General features: G+C 42.3%; 1 protein-coding gene across 5 annotated transcripts in view; it reads right to left on the bottom strand.

Moving 5' to 3' along the window:
• Window positions 1-1,007: 1,007 nt before the first annotated feature.
• The window catches only part of dlgap4b (discs, large (Drosophila) homolog-associated protein 4b), a 42,842-nt gene continuing 16,927 nt past the window's right edge, over window positions 1,008-26,922 (bottom strand). For 3 of the 5 annotated variants that reach the window (XM_062997376.1, XM_062997375.1, XM_062997377.1), the window contains 6 exons: window positions 12,267-12,640; window positions 10,775-10,866; window positions 7,516-8,027; window positions 6,481-6,572; window positions 4,839-4,994; window positions 1,008-3,673 (listed from right to left, as the gene is read on the bottom strand). In XM_062997376.1, coding sequence (XP_062853446.1) covers window positions 3,455-3,673; window positions 4,839-4,994; window positions 6,481-6,572; window positions 7,516-8,027; window positions 10,775-10,866; window positions 12,267-12,640 — 1,445 coding nt within the window. In that variant the 3' untranslated portion in view covers window positions 1,008-3,454. Of the gene's footprint in view, window positions 3,674-4,838; window positions 4,995-6,480; window positions 6,573-7,515; window positions 8,028-10,774; window positions 10,867-12,266; window positions 12,641-14,735; window positions 14,742-18,874; window positions 18,891-26,922 lie in introns of all 5 variants that reach the window. The other 2 variants (XM_062997378.1, XM_062997379.1) reach the window with 2 other exon arrangements.

The following is a 26,922-nucleotide window of genomic DNA, read 5'->3' as shown; positions in this document are numbered from 1 at the left end:
AACACTTGTGTGTGTTCCATAGTGACAGAACACCAAAATACCAAATTTCTCTTCTGAATGCATCCTAAAACAATCAATTTGTGGTTTTAACAAAAATAACAGAATACAAAAACTGTTCAGGTGCTAAAACTGTGATCAGTGGGTCACAGGTTTAAAAACTCCACCACTGCTAAGTTGCCGTTATTTGGCAGTACTAGCAGGGCATTTAAGTTGCATTTTTAGTGTTTCTGGTTTCCCCAGAGTCACTGGGTGCAATGCAGTAACAGGACACCAACCTCAGATATGTATATATGTGTATATATATATCAATCAGGCATAACATTATGACCACTTTCCTAATATTGTGTTGGTCCCACTTTAGTTGCCAAAACAGCCCTGCAACTGTGAACCACTGTGTATTGTGACACCTTTCTATCAGAACCAGCATTAACTTCATCAATTTGAGCTATAGTAGCTCGTCTGTTGAATCGGACCACACAGACCAGCCTTCGCTCCCCACATGCATCAATGAGCCTTGACCCTGTCGCCGATTTACCACTGTTTCTTCCTTGGACCACTTTTGATAGATATTGATCACTGCAGACCGGAAACACCCCACAAGAGCTGCATCTTTGGAGATGCTCTGACCTAGTCGTCTAGCCATCACAGTTTGGCTCTTGTCAAACTTGCTCAAATCGCACATTTTTCCTGCTTCTAACATCAACTAAATAATATAATAATAATAAAAATGTTCACTTGCTGCTCAATATATCCCACCCACTAACAGGTGCCATGATGAAGAGATAATCAGTGTTATTCACTTCACAATGTTTATATTCTATTCATAATGTTATGCCTTGTCGGTATATATATATATATATATATATATATATATATAGATATATATATATATAGATATATATATATATAGATATATATCGCATCAAAATGCAAGCTTGTTTTGTCATAATCAGGTGAACAAAAGAGCAAAACTTTTAAACAAAACAATATTAATGACAACCTAACAATTGTGTATAAAGGAACAGAATTTAATGATGTTTCTTTAAATAGACAGTTTCAGTGAATGAATGACATGGCTTGAAAATAAAAAATGATGGTTCACTGTAGTGTTCAAATCTCCCTAGACAGGCGCTAACACCCCTTACTAGACACTAATGCTTTAATACTATTAAACAAAACATAAAACAATAACTTAAACAGTCAACGTTTCAAACTGACCTGAACATTTTTGATCATCTGCTATCAAATCTTAACATCCAGACAGCATTAAGACTGGTGTTTCTTCTACATGCCGCTACGTTAACATCGGTTCTGATTCTGGCTCAGCTCAGAATTCTATGCCGTATTTACAAAGATGCATGGATCTGTTGCATAGGCCTGGTTTATGGTTTATGCTTGGACAGAAGTGCTCCACAAAGCCACAAAACAAAGCCTGTGACTTTAGGCTTTATCAGAACAGAAGGAGCTTCTTTGCATCTGTGTTTGGGGTAGTAAACATGAGGTGATTTTAAATGACCTTTAAATGACCAAGACCAAAGCAGTTGTAGCCTAGTGGTTAAGGTACTGGACTAGTAAGCAGAGATTTGCTGGTTCAAACCCCAGGTTGCCACTGTTGGGCCCTTGAGCAGGTCCTTGAGCAGGTCCTTAACCCTCAGTTGCTTAAACTGTATACCGTAAGTCATTTTTGGATAAAAGCGTCTGTTAAATGCTGAAAATGTAAATGTAAATGACGGACCACATTGATTTGTTCCATGTTCAAATGTAATGCTGGAGCATGTCGAGAGAGATGAAGCTGGCACAGTTATTTCTGTGATACTTGAAAAACAACTTCTAAACACTGACTTCACTAGAAACTGCTATATTGTGCTGATATGCCAAAACTGATGTAACGTGTACTGATTCTGCTCTGCCATGCCTACGAAAACTGCTCAGAGACAAAATAATTCAGTCAAAAAAACAATACAACTGCTACAAGGTGCTCAGGTGGAGGGGCAGTCAGAGAGTTTGAATATTAGCTGTGCTGCTGGCCTGGGAAAGGTTGAACAGGGTTTGTTCTTACTGCCGCTGCAACTGTAACTCCTGCTGTGTGGTTGTGACACTGGCAGGAATAGTGGAGAAACACACAGGACCCTCTGGAAACAATACAGTTTTTTCCCCACAGATGGCCGGTGCAGATGCCGGGGACTTGACGAGCCAAGACTGGATGCTCGAATGCAGCCCACCTCATACAGCAATGGGATGTGCAAGCGGGAGAGAATTTAAGAAACAAACGCTCTGGGAAAATGTAGTTAAAGGCGATCTAAAATGCATCGTGTGAGAAGCTACGCTACAGAATCTCAAAGCTCTGATCTGAACATTTCAAAGCTGCATCTGTCTGACTGGAAAGCTACATAAACCAAACATGAGCTAAAAACTAGGAATATAAATTGTACTTTATCTTTAACTTGAACCTGGATCTATATTAGTACCCGACTTGTCAACAACAGGACCAAAACTGCAGACAAGCATTGTTCCAAAATTCCCAGGGTGTGGATTAAGCCTAGTCTTAAACTAAACTGGAATGTCATTCAATAGTTAAGCTCAAGTGAGTCTGACGTCCACAATTTTTCTAACCCCACCCTGGAACACTGATCACGTCTACCAATAATTAGGCAGTGACAGCTCATTGGTTAAGGTTAATTGATGAGTAATCGGAAGGTCCTTGGTTCAAGCTACTGCCAAGTTGCCACTATTGGGTCCCTGAGCAAGGCCCTTCACCTTCAAATGCTTGCATTGTATTCAGTCACATCGTAAGTCACTTCGCATTTCTTTGTAATGAGGATGGAATGATTTATTATTAATTGTTGATTTTTAACAGTGGAAAGAAGTAAAAACTGTGTGTTTGTTTCATGTTTTAACAGGCGTCTGAGGACAATCAACAAATAAAAAAGAGAAACAAAAGACTTCTTTCTTTCAATCATGGTAAAGAAGGTGAAATATGCTGAAATTAAATGACCAAATAAATAGGAAGACAAAAGTTTCAGAGGCGGCACACAGGACGAAATCCTCTGAATGTTGGGCCGTGTGGAGGTGTTGTATAATCACATGGGAAATGGGGCGTGGTGGGGAGATAAACCAAGCTACATTATTAACTTTAGACCTCTTATCCAAGATATTAGAACATTTAAAACAGTCTAAAAAAGAATTTAGGTGATCGTTATCAATAACAATTGCATCATTATACCAATAATAATAATTATTAGGAATAACATACTTCTAATCGAGTCTTTGTGAGGATTTCCTTGGCAGTCTCTGAAAACAGAGAAGTTCTTTGTGTGTCTTGTCCATAATCTAGAATTTTACTTCTGATTCTAGGTAGTCAGAAGAATGAAGCATTTTGCATTTTATTCTGGAGCGAATGAGTGTAGTGCCTGAATGCTCCCTCATTCATCTGTTTCCTTCAGTTGTTTGCCTTTCAGAGGCGGGTCTGAGCCTCAGGGACGTAGATCTCGATGCTGTCTGCGCTCTCTGTGGCCGAGTTCTGTTTAACCGACTGGGCTCTCTTGGCTGCCATCAGCCTCTTGCGTGCTTCTTGTCTCTGCTTATCTGCTGCCTCGCTGCCTTTCTCCCGGCTCGGTGCTGCCATGCTCTTTCCAGGTTTCTTTGACACAGGAGGCGTCTGCTTCTTGGTCTCCTACACATTATAATAATAAAAAAATATAAGGAAGTAAAAATATATGGTGTTCTGATCACCATAAAGATCAGATTTTATGTAGGATTATTTTATTTAGGATTTTAACGTCATGTTTTACACTCTTTGGTTACATTTGAATGCATTTTCTCCCCATTTTCCTCTCGATTTAGAGCACTCAATTTGTCTTCCGCTGCTGAGGGATACCCGATTGCATCCGAGGAGAGCACGTCGCTGTACACGCCTCGTCCGACACGTGCAGAGCCCTCCTCTTTTGCCCATGCATTCTGCACAGGCGTCTCTTCCACCAATCAGGGTCCCTACACAACGTATGAAGTGCCACCCACACATAGTCCGGTCCCCACCCTGCAGATACGGTGGCCAGTTAGTATCTGCTGCATTCAGTATCTTGGCGAAATATCCCGCTGCGCCACCTGGGCACCAGGTCAAGTCTTTTAATGTCAAACACAGTCATGGACAATTTTGTATCTCCAATTCACCTCACTTGCATGTCTTTGGACTGTGGGAGGACACCGGAGCCTCCAAAGGAATCCCACACAGACATAGGTTGAACATAAAAACCTCACACAGAAAGGACCCAGACCACTCCACCTGGAAATCAAACCCAGGACCTTCTTGCTGTGAAGTGACAGTGCTACCCAGTGAGCCACCATGCCGCCTTGAAGAGATCTGATAGCTCAAAAGTTCCATTGGAAAATGCCGAACGCAAGGCATGAATACCATCAACAGGGCATCAATTCCTTGCAGGGCTTCGGCCATCCCTCCTCCGTCACAGCTAATCCCGTCTGTGTAAAAGCCCGGCTGACCGACAGCACCATTGCTTTTTTTCCCCTAATCTAGTATTTTCTGGTTCCCCACTATAAACCCTCTTCAGTTTGCACCAGCAAACTCAGGCTGAGGAGGCTGCAGACTATCACCAACCCCTTAGACATGTGTGAACTTACTTAATAGAAAGTTGTTGTTGGCAGTTACAAGCTTATTAGCTTCTGCAGGACTCTACCTCAAATGTAACTTACTCAACAAAACCAAATTGTCTAAAATTCCCTAAGGTGGCAAAGATCCCTTTGATGGTCACAATTTCAAAATATTCTGGTGCCCTGGCCTGCATGAATGTCATGCATGTGTGAGATGTTGCTTTAATGTGTACCTGTTTGTCTGGTAATTCTCTGTCTGCTTTCCACTCGTTAGCTTTAAGTTGGTAGAGTTCATCAAACTTGAGACTGATGTCTTCTATCGAGAGCTGCAGGAGGTCCCAGAATCCTGCCAAATCCTGAGCTGTAGGTCTGGGGTTAGTGTTCACATTCTGCAGAGAGAAAGCAGAAAGAGGGAGGAATTAATGAGAAGCTGTGATATCACAAACTACCTTAGAGTAGTTTATATAATGTATATACAGTGTTTTTAAATATGTGATTATATTTGTTTATTTTATTTGGATTTAATGCCATGTTCAGCACTTTTTTGTGCCACTCACAGCATGTTAGGTATTATGGTTTATTATTTCCCTCAACTTTAAATCAACTTTATGGCTGCAAAATACGTTAGTACTGATCTTGTTTTTTTCTGGGTAAGGATTTCTATTTTGGGTCCAGGTATGAGAAGCTGTTACCTATCTTCAACGTATTTAGAGCATTCTATTAGGAGGTGCTTTATCATGATGGGTGGGTTGGGGGATTTTATCCTTTCTTCAGATGATGGTGGGTTATTCTACATCTAGCGTGTATAAATCAGAACGCCTTCCTTGGTGTGTCCTTGGCTTCTTGTTGACATGGGTGAATCTCTTGAAGTTTGTTTGTGGTGAGTGTGTTCCAATAGGTTTGCCATTTATCTCAGATGTATGTATTTATCAGTAGTGTAATATCAGAAGAGGAAATTTTGTTATTTGTTATATTTTGCCTGGTTCTTTGACTAGATTTACAATTATATAAATGTTATTTATCACTGTAAATATTTTAATTTTTTATTATAATTGTTACCACAAAATTATTATTACTATTACTTTCCCTTTATCATTATTTTATTTATTGTTTTATTATTAGTTTCTGGTCAGTGAGATTTTTCCCCTTTTTCACCCAATCCAGTCGTAGTCAGTTGGAGCTTATCTCTCTCTCTCTTGATCAAGGTGGGCCGAGGTCATCACGCTCTCCCACCGGTGCACACGTCACAGTATAATGCATTAGATAAATGATTAGGTTTAAAAACGTTGGAGTATTTTTAAAGCAATGAATGCTTTATTTTGTACTGCATGGATGTTTCTAATCTGCTAACAATCAACGTTAGCAATTATGGAGGCTCCAGTCTTTCTTTCTTCGTTTTTGTTTATTGCCATTCCAGCTCAATTTGGCTATGTACATGTTCGTACACAAGAGGGCAGTGTAGCACACTTTCAAATACCTAGGACAATCTGTATGGATGAAATATTTTGTCATTGTTTTTCTGTGACAGCAGTACTCAGTACTGTGCCACTGTGCCGCCCTACTCCAATAACATGTTGAATTGTGGTCATTCGAGTCATAGAGGTTTGGTCATTGTACCGCGCTGATGAAATCAGTAAGTATGTAAGAATTTTTTTCACATGCAGTACAAAGTATGTAGTTTAGCGACACTGGTTGTCCACGCTACATCCAAAAATTCCGAATTGGACATGAATTGTGTCAGAGGTTGTGTGTAGTGATGCTGCTCTTTCATTTCTCACAATCACGAATTAGAGAATGAATTTGGAGATAAGAAAAAAAACAAAAAATTCAGAAACAGTGTGTGGAAAGGAGGGTAAGATAGAACATGTGACTCACCACATTTTGTTCACAGAGCCCTCGAAACTGCTGAAACTTCTGAGACATGAGGAGCTGAGCGCTACCCACGGCACTGCGCACTTTACCCAGAACTACACACCAGAGAGAAAGAACAAACCATGATTACAGACAAATTCTCATTCAACAACATGGTAACCATCAGCAACAGCATCCACTGTGTACCAATCATGTTCCAGCTCTGTCTCCAGCTGCCTGATCAAACTAATAATCTATTCGGACAATAATTCAATCAGCATTGTACATGCATGTCTGGAATCTGATAAAGAAAAAAAACCATACACCTCAGCTCTACAGTTTTCATCACTTGCTTTATCCTGGTCAGGGTCACGGGTGCAAAGTAATTCACTGTTATTCACCATCTCTGTGCAGGTGCCTCTGGGCAGCCAGTAGACTCTAACTGCAGCAGTAATGAGGAATCACTTCAATCAGCCCTACCAAAATGCATAGGCAAACGGCTTTTTTGTTGGTGGCGGCCAGCCAATAGCATACATCTCTGGCCACTGTCGTTTTTTTTCCCTTTAATTTCTCAATTTTTGGATATGCTTAATTCTCCTATTCACTTTACTGGTGGAGGAGGACAAGCACCTGGGATCTTAACACTGGCCCGTGCAGCGCCTCAACCAGACAGCAGGGGTCACTGTTTTACCAGCAAGGAAGTGATTCCCTATCCCAGGTCAGTGGCACAAAGAGTACACAAACTCAAGAGTCAAATCTCAAGAGTTGGCTCTTCTCAGCACTGGTGGACTTGCATATACTTAGGCTGTGCCACCAAAGTGCCCTGTGAGGAGCTCTGCATACTCTCCCAATGTAAGTGTGGGTTGCGTCGAAAACACCGTTAAGTGTGGCCCGCCATGTGACATGCTGGGTTTCTGTATTGCACTCAGTGTTTTCCAGTGGCACTGGACTCACCGTGACCCTGACAGGGATGCAGTCATCAGGTTAATGTTGTACTAGAGTGCGGTTATTTGTGTCATCAGCGGCTGCGTATACACACACAGATACGTGCACACTTACCCTCTTCTGAAAGCTGGCGCTCTTTGGTCTCATCCTCCATCTGTTTGCACCAGCCCTCCATCCGTGCCGTTTCCGCCTGCAAGAGCTTTAGGAACCAATGGCCATCCCGTCGGCAGGCCGGCACGCCACCCGTCGACACGTGCGTGCCGCCTCCGTTCCCCGTCCCGTTGCCGCTTTCCAGCCACGGGTCAGGTGGAGGCAGGGAGGAGGGATCCAGGGCGGGGTCTAAACTCTCTGAAAAGGATGAAGAGCTGCTCCGTGTTGTCGAGCGATTGGTGAGGAGCTGGCGGGAGGGCCCGCTGGTCGTCACAACTTCATCGTCGTGGCTACCGTTATCGAGGGAGCTTTGGGCGGCGAAATCAACCGATTGGCTTGAGCTGTTGACCATGACTTTTTTCTCGATGGGTCTGGAAGAGTTGCTGGAGGTGACGGTCGTGACGGAGTTGAGAGAGAGATCTTGTGTGTCTGAGTCCGTTTCTTGCTTTGATGCCATACTACTGGAGCGGCTGAGTCTAAAAACAGATGCAAAAGAGACGTGTGAAGTATCTCACTGTTAGCACACAGCATTAGTGAGATGTTGAGAGAACTTTAACTCAGCAGTACACAGAACTTTATCCCAAAGTCATAATATTCCTCTCACTTGTAACTTTCCCACAGATCAAATCTTTTGCCCAGCCACCTTTAAATTGTAAAACCATGAGGGCTGGCTTTATCTAAGGTTCAGTAGATGTTGTTCTGGGTCATTTTGTGGGGTTCAAAACAGAATAACTATACTGCTCACCAATAAGCTTTTTTCACTGCAACGAGACGCTGCTTCCACCTGGGGGTGACATGAGATGATAAACACCAGTGTGTTGGAAATGGAAGCAGTGTTTTCATTGCTGATGTAGCGATCTCTAATTATTTAGTTTTTCTGTGCGGCCTGGTAATAAATGACCCACGGACCGGTGGTTGGGGACCACTGTCCTAGATGACTCACTGATGCATTGTTGGGCAGATTTTGGTCAGCTGGCTGGCCACTTCTGGAAAGAGTCACTACTGTTGCAAGTTTTCTCCATTTGGAGATGATGGCTCTCACTGTGGGACACTAAGCTCTTCATGCACATCTCAAACTCAATGATTCAGACTGAATTGCTGGTTGTGAATCCACTGCTGCTTGCACAATGCCCAATCTGATCTGAAAAAAGGAGAACCGGATCACCCCCCTCCCAACATGTGTACAATTTGAGGCCACTTCTTATCACCTGCCAGTGTTGAATTCCCACACAGAGCTGTATCACGTTTCCTGCCTTAAACTCGGCCAATTGTTGGTGTGGCTCAAGGCCAGGTTGGTTACTCTGCCGAGATTCAAACTTCTGAGTTAAAACACACTTCAGTGATGTGCTAGTGTGTTAGATCACTGTGCCATCCGAGCGCCCAGATCCAGACTACTTTACTTTATTTGATTTATTAGTTCACAGTGTAACTAAGGCATGAATTAATTTTAAACAAGGTCAGCTGGTGCTAGATAAAATTACATTGCAGCGGTCTGATACACAATCAGCCTGACTGGGTGGTTGTGTCTGATGGAGGAGAACAAGATTGCCGGTGCCGGTTTGTTTTTAAAATGAGACGTCCAACAAGCTCATGGACTGGTGTCCTAAGACTTTTGGCCACTTTCAGTGATTTTTTTTTGTTGACTCAAAAGGTTGTCTTTGCCTGGAATGACATTTCATATCAAGATGTTTGTTTATTAGGATTTTAACGTCATGTTTTACACTTACATTCATGACAGGAACGGTAGTTACTCATTACACAAGATTCATCAGTTCACAAGTTTATTTCGAACACAGTCATGGACAATTTTGTATCTCCAATTAACCTGACTGCATGTCTTTGGAGTGTGGGAGGAAACTCCACAGAAAGGATCCGGACCACCCCACCTGGGGATCGAACCCAGGACCTTCTTGCTGTGAGGCGACAGTGCTACCCACTTAGCCACCGTGTCGCCCTCATTTCAAGATGTAAAACCAAGACCACCAAGGTCCTCCAACATTCCTGCTCAGTTCAAATTCTTTATATACGTTGAATGTATTTTTTTACGTTATTGAACAGACACGCATCCAAAAACCGAATCCCATTGGAGTACGTTTTCCTCAGCAGTGAGGTTGTATTTAATTATCCAAATGAATTACAGTCTTATAAGAGAATCTATTCAGTCTGAAACATCTGGTTTCTGCACACAGCAGGAAACACAGCTCTGAAATCCTGACAGGAAAAGTGCTGATTTAGAGACGAACGATTTCAGCAGGCGGAGGAACCAGCTGAGGAGAAGCAGCTGGCAGGAAGCTGGAGGAGTCTCGGTCAGAAATGCTGCCTGTAGTACTGCTTTTTAATTCTAGTCTTTATGACTTGAAAACTGTATACAGAATTACAAACACATAACAGTCAACTAAATACGGCATCTTAATGGCCCTTTAAAATCTGGTTAATTTTTTTTTTTTAATTTTTTTTTTTTAGAACTTCCGCTTTTTATTTTTACAGGTTCAAATGAAAAAATTTAAATATTTTGCTTTTTAAATAAAATTAAGAAGACTGAAGTAAAAAGTAAAGATGCTGGTCTATCTGGTAAGCGAGCAGCTTATTTACATTTGTGACATTTAGTAGACACTTTTATCCACTGAGATCGAATACAATTCCAACAACTGAGCACAAACCGCTTCAAGAGCCAAACACTGGCAACATGGCAGTGGTGGGGCTTGAACCAGCAATCTTAAGACACAAGATATCCTTTATTTGTCATATATACATATACAGATGTACAAAACAATGAAATCTTTCTTCGCATATTCCAGCTTGTTTGAAAGCTGGGGTCAGAGCGCAGGGTCAGCCATCGTACGGCGTCCCTGGAGCAGACAGGCTTAAGGGCCTTGCTCAAGGACCCAACAGTGGCTGAATAGCAGAGCTTGGATTTGAACCGCCAATCTTCCGGTTGATAGATCAAGCTCTACCCACTAGGCTACCACTGTCGCTATGATTACTAATCATCACAGGGACATATGGGTTATGATTACTAATTCAGTATCTCAACCGCTGAGCTATTACTGCCCTGATTATAAATTGATGTTGGGACATTGCAGGGCCGGCACATGACCGAAGTGAAACTATCTGCTTTAAAATACAAATGAAAACAAACAGATTTTGAAATATTCATATCTTAAAGATTACTTCTGTTGTACTGCAGGAAACAGGAAGGGGAAAACAGCAAGGAAGTACTCACGTCCAGCCGTCCTCCACTTGCACTCCAATAGACTGGAATTTGGACAATGGCGGTGTCTCAACTCTATTCTGAATTTCCTGGATGCAGTCCACCTAGTATTATGCAACAGAGTGAAACATCTATGAGCATTCATTTCATTTAAAGCTTCTATCATTTACTAGCAAACAGTAATATAATTAGAACACGCAGTTTCACTGCTTTACCAGCAGATGTCACTAAACTACTTAGATGAGTTATCATGGGTCTGGTAGCATTTGCCGTTAAAGCAGTAAAACAGCATGTTCTCTACTCTCAATTCAGAGTTTACTTGTTTTGCTTTGTTACTAAGGATGGAATGATACACTCTACCCACTATGCGATTGCCCAATTTTTTTAACAAAATGAAATTGAAGACAAATGAGTTTCCTTTTATTATGTAATACTTACTCCTAAAAAACTGTATTTGTGCTTATCTTTTATTTATCTAAATAATAAATGCCCTTTTATTTCTGAGGTAAATACAAAATATGCAAAACAATGCTGCACATTTCTCTTGAAATCAAAATTATAACAAATCCCACATTAAATACATAAATTAATACAAATAAAGAAAGTATCACCACATAAATAAACTAAGGCTTTGCCTGTGCTCCTTCCAAGCTTGAAATTTACATGTTTTCTTAAGGAATATTAGCATATCTAAATTTTCAGGCAGAAGCATTAACCACCCCGCAACCTTTACATTTTCACCCATTTTGAATGAAGCCCAATTTGGCTGAAAATCACCAAACCTGGCAACTCTGTGTAGTGATGTAACCCAGGCGAGGTGGATAGCGCCAGTGCCCTCTGCTGTTTAAAGTCAATATCGATTAATTTTACATCTCAAGCCATTTGAGTTGTGGCATATTTGCACTTGTTTGTTGTTGTTTATTATGATTTTAACATCATGTTTTACACTTTGGTTACACTCATGACAGAACAGGTAGTTACTCATTACACAAGATTCATCAGTTCACAAGGTTATATCAAACACAGTCATGGACAATTTTGTATCTCCAAATAACCTCACTTGCATGTCTTTGGACTGTGGGAAGAAACCGGAGAACCCGGAGTAAACCCACACAGACATGGAGAGAACATGCAAATTTCACACAGAAAGGACCCGGGCCGCCCCACCTGGGGATCGAACCCAGGACCTTCTTGCTGTGAGGCGACAGTGCTACCCACTTAGCCACCGTGCCGCCCATTAACTGTCTTGTGGTGCATCGTTTCATCCCTATTTTTTTACAAATGACAGATGTAAGGTAGCTAGTAGGTATGACATGTACGGACATGGACAAATCACGTCTCTAAGTATGAATATACAGGGAAAAAAAACTGAATTTAAGACTTCTAGTTCATCAGAATGCCTTTATACTAACATATTCATTTCCCAGGTGTAGCTTCTCTACTGCTGCCGACCACGACCCTGACAGAGGAGATCTATACCCTGTCGTGCACCTCTTCCACCCACCTGTATTCCGATAGAGGAGAGCTTGCGGCGAGGTACGGGCTCCGTCCTGGGCTCGTCCGCTGCCAAAGTGTTTCCTGTTTTTAGCGGCTCATTCTGCAGCTCCCGAGAGGAGTCAGGTGAAAGCACCACAGCTGCTGGAACCTGCGTGTCACGAGAAGTGAGCGCAGAGGTGTGGGGTCGTGACCCTTTGGTCAGGCTGCTGTCTGAAGAGTTGCTGTCGTTATGGTTCTTGCGCTCGTGGCCGTCTAGGTATCCGTCCTGTGCCGACTCGGTGCTGCTCTGTACGGTCACCGAGATGAAGGGCTTGGAGGTGGCGGTGCGGGGCGGGACAGGGGGCGGGGCTACCTTCTTACACGTGGTTATACACGTTGAGACTGCAGACAGAATCGAGAGAGAGGAAGAGACTAATTAGACTCACAACTGAACATGTGATTTGCTTTGATGAACATTTTATTTCTTTATTTTCTGTTTATTCGGTGACCACTTGTGCTGGTGTCTCAACCAGACAGTAGGAGGCACTGTTTCAGCGGCAAATACAAGTGTGTCCATTAAGCACCAGTCTAGATCTGTCCAGCGTTGTGCTTAAATAAGCGTCATTTAATTCCATTGCCTGACTATACACTATATGATGGGGATGTAACGATGCACCACAAGACAGTTAAAAATCGGTGCACATGTGCCACGATTCGAATCGGTTATTCATTTAGATGAATCGATATTCACTTTAAACAGCAGAGGGCACTGGAAAAAATCGTATCGTGAACCCAGTATCGTGAATCGTATCGCATCGCGAGTAGAGTGTATCGTTACATCCCTACTTTATGAAAGTAGAAGTATTGAGAAGTAATGGGACACCCCTTCTGATTTCTGAATTCATGCATTTCAGCCCGAACAAGTACTAACATGTGTAATAAATCAATTATATAAAGGAAATTACATGCCTCCAACTTGGCAGCAACAGTTTAGGGAAGGCCCTTTCCTGTTCCGGCATGACTGTGCCCCTGTGCACAAAGCAAGATCTTTAAAGACATGTGTGTGTCCTGCACAGAACCCTGACCTCAGCCCCACTGAACAGCTTTGGAATGAACTGGAACATCAATTAAGATTTTCTTGACCAATATCAGTGACCAGCCATACAAATGCTCTTTGACAGAATGGGCACAAATTCCCACAGACATACTGTATTTCAAAGCCTTGTGAGAAGCCTTCATAGAAGTGTGGCTGTTGTTATAGCTGAAAAGATCACATAGAGGTCACTCTATTTTAACAGCATTTGTTTTCAAAAGGGGATGTCCAACAAGCTCATGGTCAAGTGTCCAAACACTTTTGGCCATACAGTGTACATAAACGTTATTACAGTACAACAGTAATTACAAAGTGACATGCTATTTTGTGCATTGTGATGCAGCATCCTTTCCAGCCTGTGAACAGAAGGAACGTGTAGGAACTTGTAAGTGTTACTTGTTTGTACATTTCACTCAACTCACTCATGTTTTACACTGTTCAGATTAGTGATTCTGTAGGTTTATTACATGTCTTGTCTGATTTCATACGACACACAGTACAATATCCCACACTCAGTGTCAGATCAACCCTGTAATACATCAGTTACATCAGAGAAAACTGATGTAACAGTTATCAGGGTGCTCGGTTGGCTCAGCGGTAAAACACAATAGCCCACCACTGCTGAAATCAAAAGCTCAAATCTCAGCTCTGCTATTAGCCGGACGCTTACACAGACATGACTGGCTGTGTCTGAGGGTGGGCAGACCGGAAGGATTCCTCATTGCTGCTGCAATAGCGGCCTCTGCCGGCTGGTCGGTGGTGCCTGTACAGAGATGAATGATCGACTCTGATCCCTGTGTGAACGATCACTTTCCTTGAGAAAAACAGTATAAAGGAGATACAATTGGGGAACTGGATATGACTAGATTGGGAGAAAAGGGAAAATACAGAAATATTACAAGAATTTTACTTCTTATAGACAGGGGCCAGGGGGAAGGACTGAAACCAGGCCACCAGGATCCATGTTGCTGTGGGGCACCCACTCATCAGGTAAACACGACTATTCCTAGTGCATTCCCCTGTGTGTGTCTGTGTGTATTTAATGGATTAGGATATCACTTTACAAAGCTGATGATGTTTATTTAGAAGGTACTTAGCAGGAAGTTCAAGGTTTTAAGGGGGGAACCACTCAAGAACCATTTCTCAAATATTGTCCTTCTGTATCACCCAGTTGTGACTTGCAATGAGCTGTAATGTGATTTCCTGAGCACAGGAAATGCTAAACACAGCTGCAGACCGTTAGTGTTTATGTACTCGTCTGCACCAATCAGCGAGGCTATAAGATGTCTGGACAAACAGGGATTCATTCAGCCTACGCCCCAAAGCATTCCAGGCTAGAACACAAGCTAATAAAACCGAGGTCTTCATTTCAGCTGCATTTTCTATGTTTCTACGTGCGCTCACTCTTATCTTTCTCTACTTTCTTCTTCTTCTGTTCGGGATTTTCTGACCCGATAGATTAACAGATAATCCGTCGATTCTGAAGGCTGAAGTACTTTTGCAGAGCCTGATTTCATGTGGATCATTAAACAGAGAGAGAGAGAGAGAGAGAGAGAGAGAGAGAGTGAGTGAGAGAGAGAGAGAGAGAGAGAGAGAGAGAGAGAGAGAGAGAGAGCAGCTACTTGATGAAAGGCAGACGCAGAGGGGACGTCTGAAAGCTCTGTGTGTTCAGCGTCTATAAATGAGTCCATTATATTCCTGATCAAGTGCAGATCAGTCTGGGATAAAACACTTCTCGAGAGTGCTTACTGGGCTTTAACCAGTCTTCATTAAATAAGGAGTTCAGGCTTTAAAGGACTAGAAATAATAACCACCAGGGTCATAATTTCTTCCAAAATAAATAAAAGTAAAAAAAAACAAGACAGTCACTGCCGACGGTCACTCACAAGCATTTAAGAACATATTAAAATGAAAAACAGTGTAATGCAGAGAACTTAGCAGTGATGTAGAGTAAGATACAGTACAGTAAGATAAACAGAAAAACGGTGAACAGAACCAGTTCAGAATCCAGAATATAGTTTGTTTGTTTGTTTGTTTGTTTATTAGTATTTTAACGTCATGTTTTACACATTGGTTACATCCATGACAGGAACGTAGTTACTCATTACACAAGATTCATAAGTACACAAGGTTATATCCAACACAATCATGGACAATTTAGTGTCTCCAATTCACCTCACTTGCATGTCTTTGGACTGTGGGAGGAAACCGGAGCACCCGGAGTAAACCCACACAGACACGGGGAGAACATGCAAACTTCGCATAGAAAGGACCCGGACCGCCCCACCTGGGGATCGAACCAAGGACCTTCTTGCTGTGAGGCGACAGTGCTACTGACTTAGCCACCGTGCCGCCCGAATATAGATTGTAAACAGAGTTGCTTCCAAACAGTTTCATTACTGGCGCTAACTAAACATGCTAAACAAGGAATAGTGATTCAGTCAGTGTTAGTTTTATTAGTGTTTCATTTTTAACACCATGTCTGCTCTTGGGTCATGTTCATGGCAGAAACGGTTGTGATATGTACTTTATTCACTATTCTGTTTTATTTAATAAAAGTTGTGTTTGTTGACTGTCAGGGTTTTTCAAACTTTTTTTAAGTAACCCAGGCAACACATCAAATTTATCAAAACAAAACTAAACATTGTGGTAAACTGGTCCCATTGTGGTTTAAAAGATGTAACATAAAGCCTCCACAAGGGGGCGTTTGTGTACAAGTTCATTTATCTTAAGGGCCTGTTCAAATGTTGTTTATTTAATTATTATTATTTTTGTCTGCGACCCATTTTTTTTGGCCCGCGATCCACCCAAAGGTTGTGACCCAGGATTTAAAAAGCCCTGGTCTATGTATGTGCATTATACACGATCAACCATAACATTAAAACCACCTCCTTGTTTCTACACTCTGTCCATTTTATCAGCTCCACTTACCATATAGAAGCACTTCGTAGTTCTACAATTACTGACTGTAGTCCATCTGTTTTATGCTATTCCATTTTTATGCTGTTCTTCAATGGTCAGGACTCTCCTAGGACCACTACAGAGTAGGTATTATTTGGGTGGTGGATCGTTCTCAGCACTGCAGTGACAATGACATGGTGGTGGTGTGTTAGTGTGTGTTGTGCTGGTATGAGTGGATCAGACACAGCAGCGCTGCTGGAGTTTTTTAACACCTCACTGTCACTGCTGGACTGAGAATAGTCCACCAACCAAAAACATCCACCCAACAGCGCCCCGTGGGCAGCGTCCTGTGACCACTGACATTTTTACAACTCCTCCCCGGGTTTCCCCTCACCCCGTATCTTGAGTTCTCATTGGCGATAATTCGACACTGCACTCATTGCCAGTCGCCCGACTGATCCAGATGCTAGATATTTTTCTCGAGTCTGCCAGTGCTCCGTGAGCCGCTCAGATCAGGCCATTGAACAGTTCACACAGTGATCGAGAGAGAGTTTCGATCCCAGAGCGAATGCATGGTTGCTCCTGAGCTGCTACATTTACCGGCGATCAGTCGGCGAGCAAAAATACGGGCAAAAATCGTGTCGTGTGAACTAGGCATGACAAAAAGGCAGGAAAATTTTACATTAGTCTTTTCATTACATGGGGGTGCACATATAATTGCACCCTCAGTGCCGTTGCCAAGGCTGGATTAATAGGGAGGGTTGTGTCAGAAAGGGAATCTGACGTAAAAACTGTGCCATATCAAAGAATCGGTGTTACAGTATATGCCGATTGGTTAAAGCTAGGGATGCACCGATCCGATATTAAGATCGGATATCGGTGCCGATATTACCAAAATGAGATCGATCGGGTATCGGATAATTAGGCCGATCCATGGGGCCCGATATGCTGCCTCAGTAGAGAGGATTCTAATAAGTCAATATTATTCGAACGCGCTACTTAGACAGCGCTTCCATCGGGTTTCGCGTTTAGCATCTTGCCATTAAAACCAATGAATTGAGGTAGCACAGCACGCTAACGTCAATATAACACCTCTTTTCAGGTACCGATAACGGTTACATTTCCTGACAAGCCCGAACTTGCAAATAAAAACACTCGGCACAAGTTTATACAGGTTAAAAATCAGTAATATTTTATTTACGTTTGATAATAACTCCATTTGTTTGTCCGCACCGTCAGCCACGTTTATTTTTCTGTGAGAGAAAGAGAGAAGATTTCGAACAGCCTCCTTCTCCGGAGCGTGCACAGGATGACGTAAAATGCGTCTATGTAGAGAGCTCCCTAGCTTTTTGAACACACCCTATGTGTTGGATTGCACTAGATGTTTGCTTGTTTACAGTGTTTGATTACTGATTGTGTTGTACCAAGGTATTCGTTTATTCTCAGGTTCTTCTTCCGCTGCTAGATTTTATTTTGAATTACTGTTTACACTACATATTTAAAAAATAAGATTGATTACTGTTTGTGTAACTACTTCAGTTTCAGCTGATACATTTAATTTATTTTAAAATATTTTAAGAAGTTTGCCTTTTTTATTTTGAATTTGAATGCTGTGCCAAGGTCCTGCACAATTGTTTATTATTTTATTGACAAATAAATAGCAGTTCAGTACATTTATATCTGTGTTAATTATGTTTTGTTTTGCAAACTTAGTAATGTTTAAGTCAATCCTGATACCTTAAGTCTTTCCCACATGATAAAGTATACGGTTTATTAATTCAACAATGGTGGTCGGTATCGGGTATCGACCGATATGCAAAGTATATGTATCGGATCGGTATCGGAACTGAAAAAGTTGGATCGGTGCATCCCTAGTTAAAGCCTGAGTTAACAATGACCGCCATGTTGACCACGCGCGTACTGGTGAACACTAATGTTGGAGGAGAAAGGCCAAAAAGGTGGAGGTGAGATTTGGAACTCTACAGAACTCTACAGAACTCTACAGAACATGGGCACTATGGCTGGTAGAGAGAGAGCTAGGTTTATATCTGCGGTGAAGGAGGACATGCAGGTGGTTGGTGTAACAGAGGAGGATGTTTGGGACAGGGCAAGATGGAGACCAATGATCCGCTATGGCAACCAAAGATTGCCGTTGTTAGGTTAGCTTGCCAACAACCAGCAAATGTAATTAAGCAAAGATGACAGTCAACAATCTTCCAAACATGTTGTGTTGCCAAATATTGCAGAGTTAAAACAGACAGAACACCCCTGAGCGAGTGAGCTTTGATGTGTCTGTGCTTTACCAAGGTAGGAAGTTTGGGCCTGAAGTTTGACATTTAAAGAGAGTGTTCCCATCCCTCGCTGTGTGTGTGCCGGCAGTGTTTATGATCAGGCTCCGCTTTGACGCAAACGCACTGCACTGCTCGCACTTTTCCAAACCTATCATTGTTATTCCAGCCCTCCGTCTCAGTAGGTGGGGTGTTTGCACGTGTGCGTGTTGGTCGGGGGGAGGGAGGGGTTGGAAACAAGGCTGTGGTAACACAGGCATATTTTGGCTGACTTGGGTGGAGCTGACGGATGTACAGCTAGCAATCGGAGGGTAAACGATGGTAGAGGAAGCCCACAGGAATCTCGCCACATGCTGTGGGTGTGTGTCTGCTGTTGCCCTTTGCATAGCGTACGTAATGAATGATGAACAAATGCATCAAGTCTGAACTGAGAATGTTTGGTACACAGCCTCGTCAGAAGAGGCTCACCTTCCTATTTGGGACGTATTTCGAAATGATGCCCTCTTACGCTGACTGTGGCGCAAATCCTGTACGTGAGACGGATTGAGGTAAACGGGCAGAACAAAAGAACTGTTGATAAATTTGATCCATTCGATCCAGAAACCAGAGTTACAACACAGAGTCATGAATACACTTTATGACCAAAAGTATTTGGACACCTGACCATGAGCTTGCTGGACACCCCATTTAAAAAACAAATGCTATTAAAATCGAGTGACCAGTATGTGATCTTTACACATTCAGCTATAACAGCCACTCTGTTTGAGAAGGCTTTTCATAACTTTGAAGTATGTCCGTGGGAATTTGTGCCCATTCAGCCTGGTGTTGGTCCAAAAAGCCTCAACTGATGTTCCAGTTCATTGGGTCTCTGAAAAGCTACAAATCACAGCAAGCAATTCCAGGATTAAAAAAAACATAGGATTGCTGTCTTGTTACACAGCTCACCGGCAGCACGGTGGCTAAGTGGGTAGCACTGACGCCTCACAGCAAGAACATCCTGGGTTCGATCCCCAGGCGGGGCGGTTCGGGTCCTTTCTGTGTGGAGTTTGCATGTTCTCCCTGTGTCTGCGTGGGTTTCCTCAGGGAGCTCCGGTTTCCTCCCACAGACATGCAAGTGAGGTGAATTGGAGACACTAAATTGTCCAGGACTGTGTTTGATATAACCTTTTATACAACAGTTAGTTCCGACCTTACAATCTGATTGGTTGAGAAGCGTTCTAACCGTGCTGATATTCGGGATAACAGCACGGTCTTTTCACTCCACAATGGTATTACTCCGCTGAGCAGTAACGACAAGCTTCATGCACACAAACGCGCACGCAGGCAACACAGCCTTTTTTCCCGATCTCGTTTTAAATCCGTTATCTGATATACAATCTAGTGCACTGTGTAGGGAACATAAATCCGTGATCTGATACACAATCTAGTGCACTATGTAGGGAACTTTAATGTGTTTGTAACGCGAATAGTTAGCTTAATAGCCCAGTTAGCAGCTCCTAGAAGTTCTGTTATCACCCATATCCTTTGGTGTGTGCGAGAGGTTTTTTATTTCTTTTTTTCCCTTCGGAGGTTCTTGCCTTTTTCTTCTTGTTGTTCTTACCTCCCTGAAATGAGTTTTTGCAACTTGGGATGTCTGCTTTGTAGTGTTAAACTTTATATTCGGTGTGGAACTACTTTTTGGCGGAAGGTATTGTCAATATTAAAGCATATTTAATATGAAATTCAGGGCTTCTTTGATTTATTTTCTTTCTTTATTTTGTAAAAACTGTTGTATAAAAGCAATAGAACACTCGAGGTCATGCGTTATCGCGAATAACTTCACGGCTGTGATGATCTACGGCACACTATGGCATACGAATCACAGCCGTGATGTTATTCGCGATAACACACTCCCTCTCGTGTTCTATTGCTTAAGTGAACTGATGAACCTTGTGTAATGAGTAACTACCGTTCCTGTCATGAATGTAACCAAAAGTGTAAAACATAAAACATTAAAATCCTAATAAACAAACAAACAAACAGCTCAGCAGTTACCGCGTTACACAATGTTGTGCTAGATTTACGGTGGAATGAACCATTTCAGGGTTTTTGTAAAACAGGGAGCATGAGTTTCTTTCTGCTGTGCCTGATTCACTTCGGTCTATGCAATATCAAGAATCTGTCTCATTAGCAGAGCTTTGAAAAGGTCAGTGGCAAACTGCATGGGTCGTGATGTTTAATGTAGCATTGCGGCAAGGTAAGCAACACTGCCTCACACCACAGAAAACAATGGCATAGAAGTGTATCATATGAACGCAGAATAACACTGTTGGTTAATGCTCATCAGGTGTCAGTATCTGTAATATGTAAACCAAATGATTTGATTTATTTAGATGTTTTAAGCCACGCTTATACAGTGGGTATATTCACGGTAGGAAGGATAGGTAAATCTCATCAGTTTATAGTCCTTGTCAAGTGCTATTCTTGTATGTGCTTCAGAAGCATCTTTTTAGACCAAATTTTGTTTTCATTTTGGCTTGATTAAAGATAGTATTTTGTATTGCAATAGATTTTTGTTGCTGTGAGTTACTACATGTTTGACTGTATTTATTATTTATTTATTAGGATCTTAACGTCATGTTTTACACTTTGGTTACATTCATGACAGGAACGGTAGTTACTCATTACACAAGATTCATCAGTTCACAAGGTTATATCGAACACAGTCATGGACAATTTAGTGTCTCCAATTCACCTCACTTGCATGTCTTTGGACTGTAGGAGAAAACCAAAGCTCACGCCGACACGGAAAGAACATGCAAACTCCACACACTCCAAAGGACCTGGACCGCCCCACCTGGGGATCGAACCTAGGACCCTCTTGCTGAGGTGACAGTGCTACCCACTGAGCCACCGTGCCACCATGTTTGACTGAAACGAGTATATGGCAGGTATCACAGAGTGGAGGAGCTTCCCCTCTTACAAGATATGTGTGTGTTAACCGTGTGTGTCCAAGGTGGCATCTGGTATAAACCACCTAATCAATACATTTCTCTGGTTGTGTTTAGGGGTGTTTAGGGGTTTCACCAGCTGCAAAAGAAGAATTGCATAACTCTGAAAGATCTTCTGCTTATTAATTCAGGTGGATCAGCTGCACATCCTGAATACTACTTCCAGATTAACACGGAGACTACACGTCTAGCTTGCACAGTCTTTTAAAAAGCTGTTAAGAACCATGTGACCGGAGCAGAGTCAGTAACTCCTCAACAATGGAGGCATGACTGGTCATAAAGCATTAGTCAGAACATACTAATCAACCTCCTATCCCCGAGAATAACACCCAGAACCGCTGACTCAGACTGACACACTTTAACTTCCTATTGACGGGAAATCCCCATTCACAGAATGTCTGTCTGATTCTAAAACCTAAACCCTGGTATTAAAAGCTCAGATATGTTAAATGTAATAACTGTGATTCATTAGCTTGTGTCAGTTTTATGTGAATGGGTTGAAGTGTGTGGACACAAAATTAGCATCTCCTTTCTCGTGGTAAATGATTAAGAGAATCATTTTACCACTACGATCAATATTATGGATCTTTTGGGCACGCAGATGGTGCTGCTCACTGCTCAGGGGTCTGAAGTTCGAATCTTAGTAGTGCTATCAGTCAGTCAAGGTCTGCATGGACATGATTAGCTATTGCCCAAAGGGGAGGTGGCTGAGACATCTTAGCAAAGTGCATCTTAGCTTTAAGTGCTGGTCTCAAGGCCAGATATAAATAGGAGGGTTGCGTCAGGAAGGGTATCAAGTGTAAAAACTGTGCCAAGCCCTGAAAATTGATCTAAATATGGGAGCATTTGATCTATGGTGTAAGTGTTAGCAAGTCTTGCAAGGTCTGTCACTATTTTTTTTAAAATTCAGTTTGCACCTGGAGAATGTCGCATTAAGATTAAGACATCCCAAATCACATCCATCCTACACAGTGTGAGGCATGCTGTTCAGAACTTCAGTGTTTGATTTGGGACACAGCCTATCTATCTGAAGGAAACTGGAGTACCTAAAGATAGAACTCAGAAGTTTGTAGTTGCGAGCTTCAACACCATCTGCTGCACTGGTGGGTTTGTTTGTGGGAGTCTTTTTTCTCTCAGAAACTCATAATAGGATTTAAGAAAAGAGGGCTGGTATTAGTGGAGGGCTTAACCGGGCTTCAGACGTCATCATTTGTGATGACAGACACTAGTTTTGCCTAAAGCGTCGTTATTTTGGCTGCGCAATGTCACGCAGGCAGCTGTGTTCCCACTTGCTTTGAGGAGTCGGCACGCGCCGTCCATATGCAAAGACAAATCCCAGACGTGTCAAAGAGAAAACAGACTGCGTGATGTAGCACCCTTTTAAAGAGCAAAGTCCAACTGATCATTCCATTCTGGAACACTACAAACATGTGACACACCATGTTCGATGTCGATTTCACTACTCTAACTATTACGATCAGGGAACGCTAAAACCCAAAGGCTGATTCTCTGTTTTATAGATCACATGGGCAAGAATATAGTAGATACCCCTTTTACTTAGTGGAAGGGACTATTGTCAGCCACTTGTTTCTGACAGGTGCAATCTTCATTGAGAAACACTGGCATTACAATAAGAAACCTAGAGCAGCTCAATGACCGTCAGTAAGTGTGTTTACATCCACATAATAGCCTGATTACTGTAAGTAATCAAATTATGACAACCCAATTACAAAAAAAAAACCACAGTTTACATGAGCTACTTGTTTTATGGGCTTATTATATAAACAAAAAATGTACGCAGTAAGCCGCTCAAACCAGAAATGAAAGATAAACGTCGTCAAAAACACTTGCTGCATGTTTAAGCATTGTGCACATAAAAATGGTATTACTATCATTCAAGTTAATGATTTTTGAGTTTTCATGGTTTTGTGCAGAATGCCACCTCTGACCTGTTCTTAATACCCAAAGAAGAAGACGAGCCTGGGGTGTTCGGGTGGCGTAGAGGTCTAATTCTCGAACACCACTGCCGAGTTCTGGAACTTGAGAGTTTGAATGTCAGAAGAGCCACTGACCTGGCTGGGCGACCATGAACACACAATTTGCGTGTTTAAGGGAGGTAAGGTCAGTTGAGGGAGGTAAGCAGGGCCTCAGACCTTGTTGACGTCTGGTACCGAATGCATTGTATTCTCAGTAAAAAAGTGAAGAAGATTTACATTTCCAGTGCTAGACCCAAAGTTGCAATTACATTTCTAGTCCCACACTAAGATGCAGCCCATGAGATGGTGAGATGCACTGACAAAAAGGCAGGAGAGGGAGCTGGAGGTGGCAGTGATGAAGACATATACACATATAAAGGTGTACATACAACAAAAATCTTTCTTCATGTATCCCAGCTTGTTTTGGGAAGCTGGGGTCAGAGCGCAGGGTCAGCCATCCATCTGCGCCTGGAGCAGAGAGGGTTAAGGGCCTTGCTCAAGGGCCCAACAGGTCCCTGGTTTCTTATAGCCCAAAGCTCTACCCACTAAGCAGATGTGAGTTTATTAGAGGGACGGTACAGGTGGGATGATTTGAAGACAAAATTAGGAAGCCCAGATTGATGGTCTGGGCATGTGCAAAAGAGGTAAGAGAGTTCTATGAAGACAAGGGTGCTAAGAAAAACAGGAAGGCCAAAGAGGAGGTTTATGGATGTGTGAGAATGTGCGAGGAAGTGGTTGGCGTGAGAGAGGAGAATGCTCAGGACTGGGCAAGATAGAGACCAATGATCCGCTCTGGCCACCCCTAATGGGAGCAGCTGAAAAAATTAGATCATTTGTGTGAGGAATATTGTGGTCAACATTGTTGGACATTGTACAAGCGTAAAATCCTGTTGGAACACTAAAATTATCCCGCACAAGCCTACACATCAGCAGAAGTATCAACTTGGACTGCTGTTAAAACATTTAGATGTACTAGGTCACTGAAGAAACAGTGAATACAGAGCGAAAGAGGAGATATTCACTGAATTAAGACCTCCAGGAATCCCGGAAAAAGAAACTGCAATTGCACCCACCATCCAAACTCGCCCTGCTGTCTAGCTCACATCGGCTCACATTCCTGATGAAAGGGAAGTGTGGGAGAAGGAAGTTATTTACAGCGCAGGAACTGCAGAGATACTGCAGTGCATCAGATATTCATGCATGAGAAGATTCAGGTCATGCATCTCCTATCAGCAAAAAATGGTGCATCCTGAAGAACACTCAGTCACGCCTTCAGCAGGACAGCCAAGCCCTTTCTACACTGGCGGGCACCAATGGGTCTAGACACAACTGGCTGACTCTTTCGCTCTGTATTTGTAGTTCTACAATTACTGACTGTAGTCCATCTGTTTCTCTGCATACCTGTTTAGCCTGCTTTCATCCTGTTTTTCAAAAGGTCTGGACCTCGGCAGGACCCCCACAGAGCAGGTATTATTTAGGTGGTGGATGATTCTCAGCACTGCAGTGACACTGACATGGTGGTGGTGTGTTAGTGTGTGTTGTGCTGGTATGAGTGGCTCAGACACAGCAGTGCTGCTGGGGTTTTAAAATACTGCGTTCACTCACTGCCCACTCTATTAGACACTCCTACCTAGTTGGTTCACCTTGTAGATGTAAAGTCAGAGACGATCGCTCATCTATTGCTGCTGTTTGAGTTGATCATCTTCTAGACCTTCATCAGTGGTCACAGGACGCTGCTCACGGGGCGCTGTTGGCTGAGTATTTTTGGTTGGTGGACTATTCTCAGTCCAGCAGTGACAGTGAGTGTTTAAAAACTCCATCCCCACTGCTGTGTGTGATCCACTCATACCAGCACAACACACACTAACACACCACCACCATGTCAGTGTCACTGCAGTGCTGAGAATGATCCACCACCCAAATAATACCTGCTCTGTAGTGGTCCTGGGAGAGTCCTGACCATTGATGATGATGATAGCTGGGATTTATTGCCACGTCAGCACGATTACGGCTCCTGACCATTGAAGAACAGCATTAAGGGGGCTAACAAAGCATGCAGAGAAACAGATGGACTACAGTCAGTAATTGTGGAACTACAAAGTGCTTCTTTATGGTAAGTGGAGCAGATAAAATGGACAAAGTGTAGAAACAAGGAGGTGGTTTTAATGTTATGGCTGATCGGTAAGTTGCAATAAGAGAGTTATTTAAATAGCTAGCTGGCCCAAGATTTTTGAAACCTACCAGATGTGTAATGTAAAGACCCATCACATTTTTATTCTCTCTACATCCCTCAATAACACAAAATTCTTTTGGGTTTTTAATAATCCTTCACACTGAGTCAGAAATGAAGCCGGTGGAAAGTAACCCGTCAGCATTTCTTAATGCTGGTGATGTTAAATGATGTGTGTCAACTAAAAGCTGCGTTAGCCTTACATAGCCAAGAAAAAGAGACCATGCCATGATGATCAAGTCTATCAAGTCTATCAAGCAATTTTTGGCTGTTCCACCAAAACAGTTCAGATCATGGCACAGACACGACGAAACATCTTAAAATGTCACATTTGTGTATCTCTGTTATTCATCAGAAGATCATCTCTGCTCATGGATTTAGCATCATAAAACCACAACACAGATCAGCCGAAATGAAAATGATGGAGGGCTAGAAGTAGGGATGTAACGATACACTCTACCCACAATGACATACGATTCACAATACTGGATTTTTTTAAACAAAATGAAATTGAAGACAAATGATGACAAAGTTTTCTTTTATTATTTCTCTTAAAAAAGCGGTGAGGTAGGTACAAACTACTGAAAATGAAACTGAAATGAAATTTTAAAACAAATCCAACCATAAATAAATAAAAAATACAAATAAAGAAAGTATCCTCACATAAATACATTTGGCTGGAAAATTCCAAACCTGGCAACTTTGTGAAGTGCCGTCAACCAGGCGGGGTGAATAGCCCCACGGGGTGAAATATATGCCACATTTGGGGATGGCAAAGAAAAACAATAAAGAACATTGAAAACAATAATAGTAACGTTATCAACCCTAACCAGACCTGGAGGACCATTAGAACCAAACATACTGAGGCAGAGTGTCTACAGTAAATGCCCGATCCTTTACTTTTATACCCCACACGCCGAATGAGCTTATGGCATAAAATTCTGAGATGATGTAGGATGTACTTCAAAGCCTTTAAGTCATTAGGTTTGGGGTTATACGTTAAGTCATTATGTCCAGGGTAGTACTGCTTGGCGCCTGTTTTCCTGGGGAAAATGGACCCGCCACAACCCTGCTTGTTGCGCATATTCAAACTAAATAAAGGTTGGCAGCTGGTTTATCGTCTGTTAGTGTGAACGCCTGGTAAAACTGTACCTGTTTGGAATTGTCAAGTGGTCCAGGCTTTACAACTTGGCATTGTGGGCATTA

The sequence above is a fragment of the Trichomycterus rosablanca genome, chromosome 6 (assembly GCF_030014385.1).
Source record: "Trichomycterus rosablanca isolate fTriRos1 chromosome 6, fTriRos1.hap1, whole genome shotgun sequence".
NCBI lineage: Eukaryota > Metazoa > Chordata > Actinopteri > Siluriformes > Trichomycteridae > Trichomycterus > Trichomycterus rosablanca.
This window is presented reverse-complemented; position numbering and strand designations above follow the sequence as displayed.